The sequence below is a fragment of the Barbus barbus genome, assembly GCF_936440315.1.
Source record: "Barbus barbus genome assembly, chromosome: 33".
Classification (NCBI taxonomy): Eukaryota; Metazoa; Chordata; class Actinopteri; order Cypriniformes; family Cyprinidae; genus Barbus; species Barbus barbus.
In genome coordinates this window covers 7944160-7961542 of record NC_136761.1, presented here as the reverse complement: position 1 = coordinate 7961542, position 17383 = coordinate 7944160, and the positions used below count along the sequence as shown (strand labels likewise).

Here is a 17383-nt window from a genome sequence, read left to right as displayed (position 1 = left end):
CAAGAAACATTTAGAGGTTGAATTCAGCTGAATTGTCTCTGAAGAATAAATAACTTAATTGCAAAGCGTAAAATTGATGCAAAATATTATTTATCTACCTCCTGAACAGATTTATTGGTAAGTTAAAGCAAAATAAAAGCAAATACGCTTGCGCAAAGTTTAACCTAAAAGGAAATTTCATCTGACCGGGGGAAAAAAATCCATAACTTAGATTAGATTTGTTTTTATTATTATTATTATTATTCGCCATGTGGCAGTGCTTACCTGTAGAGTAGAAGCAGCTGAGTCGCTGGTCTCGGACAGACCTGTGCTCCTCGGTATACTGGACACGATGTATCTCGATCCCTTTGGCACAGGCTGTCTGACCACCAGCTTTCCTTTCCTGGTCTCTGCCAGAAATAAACTGTACCAGTAGGCATCGTTGGAGACCAGAGTGGAATCCGCGATGGTCGAGTTCCTCTCGCTGATCACACTGTTCCTGCTCGGAGGAGCCGCTTTGCTGGGCTTCGTTTTCTGACACTTCAGCACGATGGTGACCAATATAGTGATGAGTAAAAGAAATGAAACAGAGCCCAGTCCGATCACCAGATACAGGTTTAAATCAGAGAAGATGTCATATCCCAAAGGCACCTCGGTCATGTCAGCATAGGTTTTAAGGGCGGTCTCCACCGTGGACAGTTTGATGGTGACTGTAGCAGAGAGCGCGGGCTCTCCGTTGTCCTTGGCGATCACAACCAGCTGCTGGTGGCGCGAGTCTCTGTAACTGAACATTCTCATGGTCCGGATCTCTCCGTTATATTGATCCAAGCTGAATAATGTCGCGTCAGTGTTGTGGAGAAACTGGTACGTGATTCGAGAGTTGTGCACTGAATCAGAGTCTATGGCGATGACTTTGGCTATCAGAGTCCCTTTATCGGTGGATCTCGGAATCTTTTCCTCCACCACCGAGCCGTGCGCGCGCCATGGAGACACTATAAGCGGTGTGTTGTCGTTCTGATCCATGATAATAATGTGAACGGTCACGTTACTGCTGAGCGGAGGAACGCCAGAGTCTCTGGCCTCGATGTGGAAAAGAAACTCCTTCTCTATCTCATAGTCAAACGTCTTTAGCGCGTAAAGATTCCCGTTCTCTGGGTTAATGGAGAACAGCATGGACATGGAGGTGTTCACTATTTCTTTCTCTATGATAAAATAGACTAAATACTGATTTTCATGGAGATCTGGGTCTATAGCAGTTAAAGAGCTCAGTAAAGCTCCAGGCGCGTTATTCTCCATAACAGGTATCGTGTAGAATGTCTGTGGAAACTGAGGAACATTGTCGTTAACGTCCAGTAGCTCTAAAGTTATAGTTTCATTATCAGATAACGGCGGGTTACCCCTGTCAGTCACGGTAATAGTGATGTCATATTCTGGAACCTTTTCACGGTCTAACGGTTCTGAAACTAATAATTCATAATAATTATCAGATGATTCTTTGAGCGAAAAAGGTAAATCACCAGAAATATGAATATCTACCTGTCCATTTTCTCCTGAATCTTTATCATTCACACTAACAACTGCAATCACTGTATTTATAGCTATATCCTCTTTCACTGGACTTGAGAATGATTTTATAGAAATTTCAGGATAATTGTCATTCATATCTGTGATTAAAATCTTAACTTTACACTTTCCAGAGAGACTATTAGCTCCTTTATCTGTTGCTATAATTTCCATATCATAAATCCTGAAATCTTCATAATTAATCATTTCTTTTACTCTGATTTCTCCATTGTCGGGGTTCAGACTGAATGTCTGCTGCGTTTTTTCTGAAGTATACAGACTAAAAGTGTAAAATATATCGGAATTCGTTCCTTCATCTTTATCAGTGGCGTTTAATTTCACTACAAGGCTTCCAATAGGTGCGTTTTCTGTTAGATTTATAGTATAACTGTCTTTATCGAATTGAGGGGCGTTGTCATTAGTGTCCAGAACGCGCACAATAATGCTAGCAGTGCCAGAGCGCGCGGGGACTCCTCCATCCACAGCAGTTAGTATAAGATTATGTGAAGCTTGTTTTTCCCTGTCTAATGACTTTTTCAGAATCAAGTCAGCAAACTTGGATCCGTCTCGTCCAGTCTGAATCTCAATACTAAAATGGTCGCTTTCAGTGAGATAGTAAGTCTTTACGGAATTTGATCCTGTATCGGGATCTACAGCATTAGTGAGGGAAAACCTCTCCCCTATTGCTGTTGCCTCTAATATGTCTAAATGCATAGTATCCCGACGAAAACGTGGCGCGTTATCATTTATGTCCATTATTTCAAGTTCAATATTAAACATTCGAATAGGATTCTCTAATGTGGCATCCACTTTAAGAACGCATGTTGTGGCTGATTTTGATGTGCACAGATTCTCTCTGTCAATCCTTTCTAAAATGTACAGCTCCCCAGTATCTTTGTTAACGTCAAGATATTTTTTATTTGCGACGACATCCAAACGTATTTTACGTTTACTAAGGCTTTGCAAATCCAATCCCAAATCAGACGCCAAATTTGCAACCACAGACCCTTCGTCCATCTCCTCTGGAACTGTGTAGTGAGTAACAGCAGATGCTGTCTTAAACACAGCCGCAAGAAGGAATACGAAGATCGAGACGTACCTGAACCAAAGCCGTGCTTTCGGTTCCATTGTTTTGAATTTCCTTATAGTGCACACAGAAAGCGGGTCCAAAGAGTTCCAAAACGTGGAATTGTTTCAAGAAAATAATTCGCGCAATGACATGTAAGAAAATACAACTGGAACCAAGAGAGAGAGAGCGAATAGTCCTGCCTGAAAGAAAGACTGCAATGTTCCCCACAGATGAAGAATCAGCAATGGCGACGATGGCAGTATGACTAGAAAAGTATTTTCTTGGTGGACAGCGACTCTATGCGCACAGGAGCGAGGAGTGCAGTGAAAGTAAAATTAGAAGTATTTTAAAATAGTATTACGTTAGTTCAGGTATGAATCAAAAACTTTAAAATAAAGTGGAACAAATCTGAATACCTATAATAAAGCGTTTCATAAATACAAACAAAAGCAAATTACAAGAGCAAGTTAGGTAAATTTCAAAACAGTGTGCTAATAAACATGCTTTATGTCACAGGTGATTAACGCAAGTCTCCTAATTAAACGCAAGAAACATTTAGAGGTTGAATTCAGCTGAATTATCTCTGAAGAATAAATAACTTCATTGCAAAGCGTAAAATTGATGCAAAATATTATTTATCTACCTCCTGAACAGATTTATTGGTAAGTTAAAGCAAAATAAAAGCAAATACGCGTGCGCAAAGTTTAACCTAAAAGGAAATTTCATCTGACCGGGGGAAAAAAATCCATAACTTAGATTAGATTTGTTTTTATTATTATTATTATGATTCACCATGTGCTTACCTGTAGAGTAGAAGCAGCCGACTCGCTGGTCTCGGACAGTCCTGTGCTCCTCGGTATACTGGACACGATGTATCTCGATCCCTTTGGCACAGGCTGTCTGACCACCAGCTTTCCTTTCCTGGTTTCTGCCAGAAATAAACTGTACCAGTAGGCATCGTTGGAGACCAGAGTGGAATCCGCGATGGTCGAGTTCCTCTCGCTGATCACACTGTTCCTGCTCGGTGGAGCCGCTTTGCTGGGCTTCGTTTTCTGACACTTCAGCACGATGGTGACCAATATAGTGATGAGTAAAAGAAATGAAACAGAGCCCAGTCCGATCACCAGATACAGGTTTAAATCGGAGAAGATGTCATATCCCAAAGGCACCTCAGTCATGTCAGCATAGGTTTTAAGGGCGGTCTCCACCGTGGACAGTTTGATGGTGACTGTAGCAGAGAGCGCGTGCTCTCCGTTGTCCTTGGCGATCACAACCAGCTGCTGGTGGCGCGAGTCTCTGTAACTGAACATTCTCATGGTCCGGATCTCTCCGTTATATTGATCCAAGCTGAATAATGTCGCGTCAGTGTTGTGGAGAAACTGGTACGTGATTCGAGAGTTGTGCACTGAATCAGAGTCTATAGCGATGACTTTGGCTATCAGAGTCCCTTTATCGGTGGATCTCGGGATCTTTTCCTCCACCACCGAGCCGTGCGCGCGCCATGGAGACACTATAAGCGGTGTGTTGTCGTTCTGATCCATGATAATAATGTGAACGGTCACGTTACTGCTGAGCGGAGGAACGCCAGAGTCTCTGGCCTCGATGTGGAAAAGAAACTCCTTCACTATCTCATAGTCAAACGTCTTTAGCGCGTAAAGATTCCCGTTCTCTGGGTTAATGGAGAACAGCATGGACATGGAGGTGTTCACTATTTCTTTCTCTATGATAAAATAGACTAAATACTGATTTTCATGGAGATCTGGGTCTATAGCAGTTAAAGAGCTCAGTAAAGCTCCAGGCGCGTTATTCTCCATAACAGGTATCGTGTAGAATGTCTGTGGGAACTGAGGAACATTGTCGTTAACGTCCAGCAGCTCTAAAGTTATAGTTTCATTATCAGATAACGGCGGGTTACCCCTGTCAGTCACGGTAATAGTGATGTCATATTCTGGAACCTTTTCACGGTCTAACGGTTCTGAAACTAATAATTCATAATAATTATCAGATGATTCTTTGAGCGCGAAAGGTAAATCATCAGAAATATGAATATCGACCTGTCCATTTTCTCCTGAATCTTTATCATTCACACTAACAACTGCAATCACTGTATTTATAGCTATATCCTCTTTCACTGGACTTGAGAATGATTTTATAGAAATTTCAGGATAATTGTCATTCATATCTGTGATTAAAATCTTAACTTTACACTTTCCAGAGAGACTATTAGCTCCTTTATCTGTTGCTATAATTTCCATATCATAAATCCTGAAATCTTCATAATTAATCATTTCTTTTACTCTGATTTCTCCATTGTCGGGGTTCAGACTGAATGTCTGCTGCGTTTTTTCTGAAGTATACAGACTAAAAGTGTAAAATATATCGGAATTCGTTCCTTCATCTTTATCAGTGGCGTTTAATTTCACTACAAGGCTTCCAATAGGTGCGTTTTCTGTTAGATTTATAGTATAACTGTCTTTATCGAACTGAGGGGCGTTGTCATTAGTGTCCAAAACGCGCACAATAATACTAGCAGTGCCAGAGCGCGCGGGGACTCCTCCATCCACAGCAGTGAGTATCAGATTATGTAAAGCCTGTTTTTCTCTGTCTAAAGTCTTTTTCAGAATTAAATCAGCAAATTTTGAACTATCCCTTCCTGTTTGTATTTCAATGTCAAAATGTTCGCTCTCACTCAAATAATACGTTTTAATCGAATTCGTTCCAATATCAGGATCCACCGCATTACTGAGCGAGAACCTCTCCCCGGCTGCTGTAGATTCTGATATATCCAGATGGATAGTATCTCTCCGAAACTGGGGAGCATTATCATTTATGTCTACAATTTCAATTTCGATGTTAAATATTCGAACAGGGTTCTCGAGTATTACTTCCATTTTGATAAAACATGTTGTTGCTGTTTTTGATACACAGAGGTATTCTCGATCCATCTTTTCTAATATGTAGAGCTCGCCTGTCTCCTTGTTAACATCTAGATATTTTTTGTTAGAGATTATGTCTAGCCGCATTTTTCGTCTGCTGAGTGTTTTCACATCCAGTCCCAAATCTGACGCCAAATTAGCGACAACAGAGCCTTCCTCCATTTCTTCTGGAATAGAATAATGCGTAACAGAGGACGCTGTGTCCAAAATAGCGGAGAAATATACGAGGACCATTACATACCTCCAAAACTGTGATTTTACGCATCCCTCCATTATGCCACGTCTGAGATATTAGTATTCAGTATGATCATGAAATTGACTGAGAAACGAAAGGTACACACAACAAAGCTCTTCTCATGGTCCGATCCTTTGTGCGCTTTCCTTCTATAGAAAAGCTGTCATGGCAATAGAGATTATGACCAAAACCGTTTTCTTAGAGAACAGCGACACTGCGAGTATGGTCTGAACATATACAATAGGAAGGAGCAAGAAGGAACAAATCCTTGCTTAGAATATGTATTCTTCTATTTTCCGCATTGCTTATGTTATGATTTTTGATGTTTTACTCGATGCCAAGGAACAATGTGATAATAGACGAACAGCTTCAAAATAACAAGAGCAAAGTATAAAACAGGCATAATAGTATAATTGAAGAGAAATTTAAATAATTACTATATGAAAGAAAGAAAAATACTGTATGTCCTCAACCTGGGAAACACTGAGTATGCTACTTAGAACGCACGCACCGCCTCTTCTCTTGTAATCTGAAGGAAATTGTGCATTATGCGTTTATAAATCGTCTTACCTGTAGAGTAGAAGCAGCCGACTCGCTGGTCTCGGACAGTCCTGTGCTCCTCGGTATACTGGACACGATGTATCTCGATCCCTTTGGCACAGGCTGTCTCACCACCAGTTTTCCTTTCCTGGTCTCTGCCAGAAATAAACTGTACCAGTAGGCATCGTTGGAGACCAGAGTGGAATCCGCGATGGTCGAGTTCCTCTCGCTGATCACACTGTTCCTGCTCGGAGGAGCCGCTTTGCTGGGCTTCGTTTTCTGACACTTCAGCACGATGGTGACCAATATAGTGATGAGTAAAAGAAATGAAACAGAGCCCAGTCCGATCACCAGATACAGGTTTAAATCGGAGAAGATGTCATATCCCAAAGGCACCTCAGTCATGTCAGCGTAGGTTTTAAGGGCGGTCTCCACCGTGGACAGTTTGATGGTGACTGTAGCAGAGAGCGCGGGCTCTCCGTTGTCCTTGGCGATCACAACCAGCTGCTGGTGGCGCGAGTCTCTGTAACTGAACATTCTCATGGTCCGGATCTCTCCGTTATATTGATCCAAGCTGAATAATGTCGCGTCAGTGTTGTGGAGAAACTGGTACGTGATTCGTGAGTTGTGCACTGAATCAGAGTCTATGGCGATGACTTTGGCTATCAGAGTCCCTTTATCGGTGGATCTCGGGATCTTTTCCTCCACCACCGAGCCGTGCGCGCGCCATGGAGACACTATAAGCGGTGTGTTGTCGTTCTGATCCATGATAATAATGTGAACGGTCACGTTACTGCTGAGCGGAGGAACGCCAGAGTCTCTGGCCTCGATGTGGAAAACAAACTCCTTCTCTATCTCATAGTCAAACGTCTTTAGCGCGTAAAGATTCCCGTTCTCTGGGTTAATGGAGAACAGCATGGACATGGAGGTGTTCACTATTTCTTTCTCTATGATAAAATAGACTAAATACTGATTTTCATGGAGATCTGGGTCTATAGCAGTTAAAGAGCTCAGTAAAGCTCCAGGCGCGTTATTCTCCATAACAGGTATCGTGTAGAATGTCTGTGGGAACTGAGGAACATTGTCGTTAACGTCCAGCAGCTCTAAAGTTATAGTTTCATTATCAGATAACGGCGGGTTACCCCTGTCAGTCACGGTAATAGTGATGTCATATTCTGGAACCTTTTCACGGTCTAACGGTTCTGAAACTAATAATTCATAATAATTATCAGATGATTCTTTGAGCGCGAAAGGTAAATCATCAGAAATATGAATATCTACCTGTCCATTTTCTCCTGAATCTTTATCATTCACACTAACAACTGCAATCACTGTATTTACAGCTATATCCTCTTTCACTGGACTCTGAAATGACTTCATCGAAATTTCAGGGTGATTGTCATTCATATCAGTAATTATAATGGATAATTTACATTGACCGGATAATGGATGAGTTCCTTTATCTGATGCTATAACCTCCATATCGTAAATTCTAAAGTCTTCATAATTAACCATCTCCTTCACTTTAATTTCACCACTATCAGGATTTAAACTGAAAGCTTTCTGTGTCTTCTCTGATGTATACAGACTAAATGAATACACAAGGTCGGCATTAGAACCCTCATCTAGATCTGTTGCATTTAATTTAAGAACCAGACTGCCTATGGGTGAGTTTTCAGTTAAATTGATGGTGTAGCTCTCCTTATCAAATTTAGGGGCGTTGTCATTTGCATCCAACACCCGAACGATGATACTGGCCGTACCTGAACGCGGAGGGACTCCGCCATCCACTGCTGTCAATATCAGATTATGAACTGCTTGGGTTTCACGATCTAGAGCCTTTTTTAAAATTAAGTCTGCAAATTTGGAGCCGTCCCTCCCAGAGTGAATTTCAATATCAAAGTGCTCGTTCTGGCTCAGATAATATGTTTTAACCGAATTGGAACCGACATCAGAATCCACTGCATTACTGACAGAAAATCGCTCACCAGCTGGTGTGGATTCAGTGATATCTAAATTGATTGTGTCTCGTCGAAATTGAGGGTTGTTGTCATTAATGTCTGTGATTTCCAGTTCTATATAAAATATTCGCTCAGGGTTCTCCACTATAACTTCCATTTTTAAAAAGCAAGTGGTCTTGGCAGGACACAGATATTCACGATCAATCTTCTCTAGTATGTACAGCTCGCCCCTGTCTTTGTTTATGGCTAGGTATCTCTTGTTAGCAATAACATCTAATCGGACGTTTCTTTTAATCAAAGTCTGTACGTCAAGTCCCAAATCCGTGGCTAAATTTGCCACGACAGATCCCACTTCCATCTCCTCTGGAATAGAATAGTGAGTAACAGCCAGAGCCGACTGAAGAAACACCGATAAAAGAAAAAGCAGCGCGACATACCTTCTCCATGACCGGGCGTTCAAATCAGAATCCATTGTCTGATCAAATGCTTATGATGCAAGGACAAAGCAGTTCGTGCAGCAACAAAGCCCTAGATTGGACTCCAAAATGAGATGAAAAAAAAGTGTTAGTGAAGGGATAAAATATAAAAAGTTTCCTCGATGTAAACCTAATATTTAGTCTAAAGCCGGGCAGACGCAGAAAACAAGGGTTCAGTGCAAAATGGTCAACTGTGATGGTGACGTTGAAATTACGCTCGCAGTGATTTACAGTTTGTGAGACTACAGCGCCACTTGGCGCACACACACTGAGGTGCCTTAAATTGTGCACAGGTTATGTTAAAATATCCACTAACTTTGACAATTTAATAAATAAAGTGCAATTATTTAAATATTCTTACCTCTGAATGGGTGCTTCGTAATTCATAATAAATGTGCAATAAAGAATCAAATTGTAGACTATAAAAGTGATCTCACCTGTAGAGTAGAAGCAGCTGAGTCGCTGGTCTCGGACAGTCCTGTGCTCCTCGGTATACTGGACACGATGTATCTCGATCCCTTTGGCACAGGCTGTCTCACCACCAGTTTTCCTTTCCTGGTCTCTGCCAGAAATAAACTGTACCAGTAGGCATCGTTGGAGACCAGAGTGGAATCCGCGATGGTCGAGTTCCTCTCGCTGATCACACTGTTCCTGCTCGGAGGAGCCGCTTTGCTGGGCTTCGTTTTCTGACACTTCAGCACGATGGTGACCAATATAGTGATGAGTAAAAGAAATGAAACAGAGCCCAGTCCGATCACCAGATACAGGTTTAAATCGGAGAAGATGTCATATCCCAAAGGCACCTCAGTCATGTCAGCATAGGTTTTAAGGGCGGTCTCCACCGTGGACAGTTTGATGGTGACTGTAGCAGAGAGCGCGGGCTCTCCGTTGTCCTTGGCGATCACAACCAGCTGCTGGTGGCGCGAGTCTCTGTAACTGAACATTCTCATGGTCCGGATCTCTCCGTTATATTGATCCAAGCTGAATAATGTCGCGTCAGTGTTGTGGAGAAACTGGTACGTGATTCGAGAGTTGTGCACTGAATCAGAGTCTATGGCGATGACTTTGGCTATCAGAGTCCCTTTATCGGTGGATCTCGGGATCTTTTCCTCCACCACTGAGCCGTGCGCGCGCCATGGAGACACTATAAGCGGTGTGTTGTCGTTCTGATCCATGATAATAATGTGAACGGTCACGTTACTGCTGAGCGGAGGAACGCCAGAGTCTCTGGCCTCGATGTGGAAAAGAAACTCCTTCTCTATCTCATAGTCAAACGTCTTTAGCGCGTAAAGATTCCCGTTCTCTGGGTTAATGGAGAACAGCATGGACATTGAGGTGTTCACTATTTCCTTCTCTATTATAAAATAGACTAAATACTGATTTTCATGGAGATCTGGGTCTATAGCAGTTAAAGAGCTCAGTAAAGCTCCAGGCGCGTTATTCTCCATAACAGGTATCGTGTAGAATGTCTGTGGAAACTGCGGTGCGTTATCATTGACATCTAGCAAGTGGACTGTTATAGTTTCGTTATCAGATAAGGGAGGATTCCCTTTATCCATCACAACCAACATGATCTCATATTCTGGGACAATTTCACGATCTAACGGTTCTGACACCAATAACTCATAGAGGTAGTCAGAGGTTTGGTTTAAAAGAAATGGTAAGGATTTGTTCATTGTCAGATTTACCTTACCATTATCTCCCGTGTCTCTGTCACCAACACCCACCAGAGCTATAACAGAGCCGACTGGAATGTTTTCGTCCACGGTATTCTTAAGAGATTTTATGGTTATCTCGGGATAGTTATCGTTCATATCCTTTACATACACAGTCACTCTGCATTGACCGGAGAGAGGAACGGGGCCATTGTCTTTAGCCTCGAGAAACATCTCAAATATTTTCATATCTTCATAATCGATGGTGCCCTTAACCGCAATTTCACCAGTTTTTGAATTCAGCGAGAACATTTCCTGCGTTTTCTCAGAAGTATAAAGCGTAAATGAGTATGTAAGGTCAGCGTTTGGGCCTTCATCGGCATCTGTAGCGTTTAATTTAACAACAACAGTACCAGCTGGAGAATTTTCGCTAATATTCAGAGAATAAACTGCTTGATCAAACTGAGGGGCGTTGTCATTTGTATCTTGGACGCGCACAATAATACTAGCTGTGCCAGAGCGCGCAGGGACCCCGCCATCGATTGCAGTGAGTATCAGATTATGAACAGCCTTCTCTTCCCTGTCTAAAGCCTTCTTGAGGACCAAATCGACATATTTTGTACCATCACTACCAGAATGTATATCAACAGTGAAATGTTCACTTTCACTTAATTTATAGGTCTTGACTGTATTGGCACCAACGTCCGGGTCAAAGGCATTGGGCAAAGAAAATCTTTCTCCCGGTGTTGCGGACTCTGAGACATCCAATTCAATCTTATCTCGCCGGAAATGAGGAGCATTATCGTTAATGTCTGTGATGCCTAATTCAATATTAAAAATGCGTAATGGACTTTCAATTATTAGGTCTAATTTTAAAAAGCAGGTCATAGTTTTCGTATTACAAAGAGATTCCCTGTCCATTTTCTCAACAATAAATAGCTCACCAGTTCTTTTATTAATATCAAGATATTTGTTGTTATGGAAAATGTCAAGTTTTACCTCTCGCTGTGCTAGTCCACTAACATCCAGCCCTAAATCAGCTGCTAGATTTGCAACGACGGACCCGCGCTCCATCTCCTCCGGTATGGAATATCGCGTGACAGACAAAGCCGTTTCCCATGTTGCCCAAAGTACAAAGAAAAACGGAACCCACCGTCCAATTGGCTTCATCATCAATTCCAGCAGAAGACACACAATCACTCAGAAAAGATCAGTTAGATGGAGTTACTAGCCGTGTTGCTCCTTAAAACATCCCTTGTTCAGTTCTCCTTGTAAAAATATTCCTGTAATATCCCCGCTCCTGCTGAAAAAGATGCTGTTCTCAGGACCACCAGGCTTCTGGTATATGACAGCGTCCCTTTAAATGAAGCCTGTGTGTCATTTACTGGCCAACAGCGACTCGCTGAGACAGAGACAAGAACTGTATATTTACTGGATTAAATTAATAAATAGAAGACATGCTTTTGCAAATCGTTTTATAGTGTTATATTGTTCATCAACGAAAATAATCTAAGCCATTTGTCTGTATTAAATGTAGATCAATGAACTTCCCTGTCTCTCTCCCTCTGTGTGTGTGTGTGTGTGTGTGTGTGTGTGTGTGCGTGCATGTGTGCAGCCTGTGTGCTTTTCTTTATTCTTCCTTTCTCTATTTCATTATGGTGTCACTGCATAAAATGTTATAAAATGCTTTGGCATACTTGGCATTTGTTATTATTATTATTCTTATTATTTAGTATTTAGTCATTATTATTATTAGAATTGTTATTAATATTGACAGGGATGCTACAGAATAACATTTACATCAGATTTCATGCAACAAAGGCTCAGCACAGACTAGTAGATGATTTAACTTTTTTTTCTGATCCATCAATGCATGTAAATATAAAAATGTAATGGATTTAATAGTTGATTAATTTAATCTGAAATACAAAAAAATACTTTTTTGGCTAAAGAGAGCAACATAATTTCATTTGAAGAATCTCACATGTACAATGGCTGAGAGAAAATAACGGCTGCTTGGCTGTTCTTTACAGCATTTTTTGACTTGCCTCTCGTTCTGTGAACTGTGGCTGTTTCAACACATCCTCTTTTCTCTCTCTTCCAGGACTGGATGCCAGTCAGATGAACTCATGCTCCCTTGAAGATTTGAAGATTCTGCATTGGGAATTAAATTATTGTAAAAATACATTTTTCTTTGGCACTTCAGTTTCCCTCTGCAAATAGACATTAATAATAATAATAATAACAATAATAAATGACTATATCTCATAAAAGTAAAATGTCACTGTAACTTGTTATTGCAATTTAATTCAAAGTGAGCCCTCTAACAGTAATTACTCTAAAATAAACGTTTTGGTTAAACTCTGTCTAATCATTCATGTAAAGTATGTACTGAAAGACTGAAAGCACAAAATATCATTACAATTTCATTTAACATGGATTGCTTATCTATCTATCTATCTATCTATCTATCTATCTATCTATCTATCTATCTATCTATCTATCTATCTATCTATCTATCTATCTATCTATCTATCTATCTATCTATCTATCTATCTATCTATCTATCTATCTATCTATCTATCTATCTATCTATCTATCTATCTATCTATCTATCTGGTAAATACAATGCTCCAGCAACTGTAATTTCTGCAATGTTGCATCTGCACTGCTCCTTAAGCTTGTCGAGATGTGGTGCAGGCGACCTCTAGTGGTGTTTTTTTAGACTGATTTCCCAAAATGCAGCTCACTGATTCTTGAGACATGGGACAAAACATGTCCAGCAATTGTAACTGCTATTAGGTTTAAAAATTTAATTATTTTCAATTGTAAATATTATGAGGGATTAATAATAGAATGTATTTAACACAATTATTCCCTTCAGTTTAATTTTATCATTCATAAATCAAATCTATGACACTTATTGTCTTCTCACTATATCTAAAATAGTGTGTCCACGGAGAAGTTCAATCATTTATATGCTATAAAATGGATAAAAATGTTTTTTTGATGAAAAAGAGTTTGTTTTATCAAAAGTAACACTTACTAATATCTCATATCAAAGTAAGGTTATTTTTTCATGCGGTTTCATAAGGTTTTAAAGTCGTGTCCCTACTTTTTGTCAACAATGTCAGACATTAAAATGTAATAAAATCAGGTAATATCAGTCACTCTAAACAACCCCCTTGCCACATTCCACCTCTGCAGAGTACATCAATGAGTTGACATTCAATGTCAAAGTCATCATATTTTTAATTATATTAAATATAAAATAGTGTTTAATTTTCCTAATAATGTATATGATCATATATTTTCTGATCATTTTTGGATCATTTGTTAAGATGTTTAAATGTGAATATTAAGATCCTGGTGGTAACAACTAATTGTTTTATTTGTTAATTTAACTGTTTTGAAGTTACCTTGTTATAGCTCATTTGTGTTCCAATGATATATCAAAATACATAAATGTGAATCTTGAAAAAAGCTTTACAAACAATAACATACTAACTGTTTGCTGTGTTTGTTTTAATACAGTAATTGATTGATTCAATGTATTAGTTAAAATGACTAAATTCAGGTTTCCATCACCACCGTCAGATGTGTCAACTCAGTCAGGTCTGTCACCTCCATTAGATTAATATTTTGATAATGTGTGTTGAAATGTTAAAAACATCTTGACTGCTTGATTGCAAAATAATGATGGCAAGGTAAAAAGCACATTTTGATGAAAAAGAGAAAAGTTGTGAGGTTGAATCAAAGCATAGCTCAGTAGCTTAGTACATGTAAGATACAAAAATGTGGTTTAATTTGTCTGTGTATAAGGTTTTATTTTCTCGATATTTCGCCCTGTTTTGTCCCACTTCTAAAGAATCAATGAGCTGCATATTCACACAGAAAAATTCAGGTCATTAGTTTCTTAGTTATCGTTCTTGAAAACTGAAAGTTTAAAGTAACAATAAATCAAATATAAGGTACTAATTTATGGTTAATACTGAGACCACTAGTTAGAATGAAGCTATTCTGACCCCACTCTATTTGTATTTATATTTACCTAATGCATATGTATATCGTATGTGCAGTATGTGTATATACACAGTTCATATGCACATTTGATATTCAATAATTCATATTATCATTATAAGTTAATTTTCATATGCAAAAAGACAAATATTTTCACCTGACAGCTCCTGGTCTCAGAGACAAATATGTAAGAGAGCGAAATATCAGAGTTTATGTCAAGCCATAGTAAATACTAATCTACAAAACCTATATTTATGGAGGGAATAAAACTCGTCACTGTCCATTAAACTTCGTAATGCAACCCAACAGCATGGATTAATGGCAGACTATGTCGCAATAATATCAGACAGAGCAGCTCTGCTACTGGTTTAGAACCAAACAGGATGGAACAAAGAAGAGAGAGATTTTGGACTGGTGTTGTCATAGAAACAGCTACAGCTAAAACATTCTGTCTAGGACAAGGACAAGGTCAAACGGGAGATGCACTTACTTGCTAGATGTCAAAGGTGAAGGCCTAAACAGTGTACATCACAAATACAGATATTTAAAAAAATACCACTTCATCTTTATAGTTCAGTTACTTCACAATAATGACCAATAAAATTACTGCTGACCAATTTAAGCACTAGATTTAATCACAGCTTAAACATACAGTTCTTTAACATTCAAGAAAATTACAATATCCTTTAAGTTACACATAATAAATTAATTATAATCATTAATAAAAAACACTAAACATATATGAGCAACTATAGCTACAGTCTGTCTGTCAGCCAATCAGCGAGGACCACTCTTTAGCCACCTAATTAATATTCATGAGCGCAGTTTTTAGAAGTTTTCTGTGAGCAGATTGTTCCTACTTCTCAAAAGGGTGTCATTGTTTGAATGTGACTCTGTGAGGTAAAAGCGGAGCTCCTCTAATTCCCGATCTGTAGTCTAGAGAGGGACATGTCTAAATTGCTCATCTCCTCACCTCCGGTTCACGGGCCCTCAGAGAGATGAACTTCGATTTAGAGAAGTGTGTTAGCGCCATGGAGACCGTTTCTTCATTAACGTTTGTAATCTGAAAGGACACACGGCAAACCTAATTACCCCTCTCAACTGGGCGATACTCATCTATTGACATTCTGAAATCATTTCCCTGGGATATTAAAATGGAAAGGGCGCGGGAGAGATTGCGTCCAGGTGTGGCATTTTCAGGGGGAGCCTGATTCCCCCCACGGGCCCTTCTGTTTCCCCGTCTTTAATTAAAATGATATTTAGACGATGGAGTTTTGTGTTTGTTTAGTTAATGAACCAAGTCTATTCTCCGTGGGAGGAAAAAGGGAATATAAGAGAGCTCATTAGCATATGTTAGCATTTGCAATGTTTACTCGGTGCATGAGAGAGTGGCCTGGGTCATTTTATTTTCATTGTGCTGAGAAATGTCTTTTCATGCGACTATGTAAAGATAAGAGCTGGTGAGAATTAATTAAGACAATAGAGCTGTTCAATTTCTAGTCCTTAAACCTGCAAGAGAATTAGCCGTTTGAACCATGCAGTATTGTAATTATTATCAATTTTTTCTTTCACGTTTTTTTCTGCAACAAAAACGGTGTACGTTGTAAATAAATTTTGAAGCACTTTTATTCCCTTAAAAAACATAAGTTGCTGCAACAGACTATGCAACTTTTTTAGCGTTTTTATTTTTTAGAGCACACAATGGTTTCAAAATTCACACCTGAGAATATGACTGTGCATAATTTATGCTGTATGCTTTAAAAAATAAAACATGAAAGACTCTTGAAGTAGTGTTAACCACAGACCTACTTTTACCCACAAACCGAAAAGGCTGAACACAAGAAAAACTGAATAAAAACTGCAAACAGCAACACTGAATTAAAAGACAAAACAATACATTTCTGATATAACTGGATGCCACTCCCGTGAAAGTTCATGTGAAAAAATTAATACTTACCCTTCAAAACATTCATTGATACTGCATCTTACTATTTTTACAAGTAGTAAGCAGTATACAGTGTACATTGCACAGTATTCAGTAAGCAATTGGCTTGTAGTATTTTATTATTCGTAGTTTCACCTGTAAAAATATGAATCACAACACTGCAGTTTTATTTCAGAAAAAAATATTTAATTCTCATATTTGTATGTACATATTTGGAATGAATGGACTTTCACATCCTGTTCACTTGTATGAGGCAGTAATGTGTCTCTAAGTGCGGATCCAGTCATTCCTACATGAGTAGATATATTCCTACATATGATTCCTACATCATATTGAATCGATCAGTTTCACTTGGTGAGCATCCACCTTCTCCTAGCCCATAATTCAGTCTCATCATAACCACTGTATTGATTTATATGCTCACACGGTGTGCAAAAGGCGGGTAATAATCACATTTTGGCTGAAATGATTGTCAAAGTAACAACAGTAGGAAAATATAAAAATAATAATGATATTCAGTACTGTATTAAATCTCAGGCCTGGGCTCTCACTGCTGCACTAGTGGTGCTGCATGACCTTTGACCTTTAGGCCCGGTGTGGTCAAACTAACCAAGCAGATTCAATTACAAATAATATAACATATTGTCCTGATATAACAGAACAAGCAATTTTCTTAGCTTCACTGGGATCATAAGAACTCGCCTCACTCCTTTAACTAATTCAAGTTCTTTTAAATATCTGTTTGTCAGAAAACAGCCAGACTATCATATCCTAAGGAACAGAGCTTCTGTAGTTAAGTACAATAGGCCCCAATGACAAGAGAGACAATATGTCCTATGAGCAGGCCAGAATGATGTGCCACAAACACACACTATGTGAGTGAAAAGTGCATGTTTGAGTGAGTGTGAGCACAGAGCGGTGACGGACAGACCCATCAAAGCGTAGCGGCACTGTGACATCATAAAGGTTTGGTTCCCTGCCTGTCACGTGTCAAGTGGTCTCAG

The 17383-nt window shown here is 39.4% G+C and overlaps 1 protein-coding gene across 1 annotated transcript in view; it reads right to left on the bottom strand.

The window, feature by feature from the left end:
• LOC306852915 (protocadherin Fat 4-like) overlaps positions 1–11503 on the bottom strand; it is a gene marked incomplete at its 3' end in the record, with an annotated part of 273486 nt that extends 261983 nt beyond the window's left edge. The window contains exons 1-4 of the mRNA XM_079390033.1: positions 9197–11503; positions 6353–7423; positions 3415–5421; positions 265–2598 (exon numbers count right to left, since the gene is read on the bottom strand). Of these exons, the coding sequence (XP_079246159.1) occupies positions 265–2598; positions 3415–5421; positions 6353–7423; positions 9197–11488 (7704 nt within the window). The 5' untranslated portion in view covers positions 11489–11503. The remainder of the gene's footprint in view (positions 1–264; positions 2599–3414; positions 5422–6352; positions 7424–9196) is intronic.
• Positions 11504–17383: the final 5880 nt, after the last annotated feature.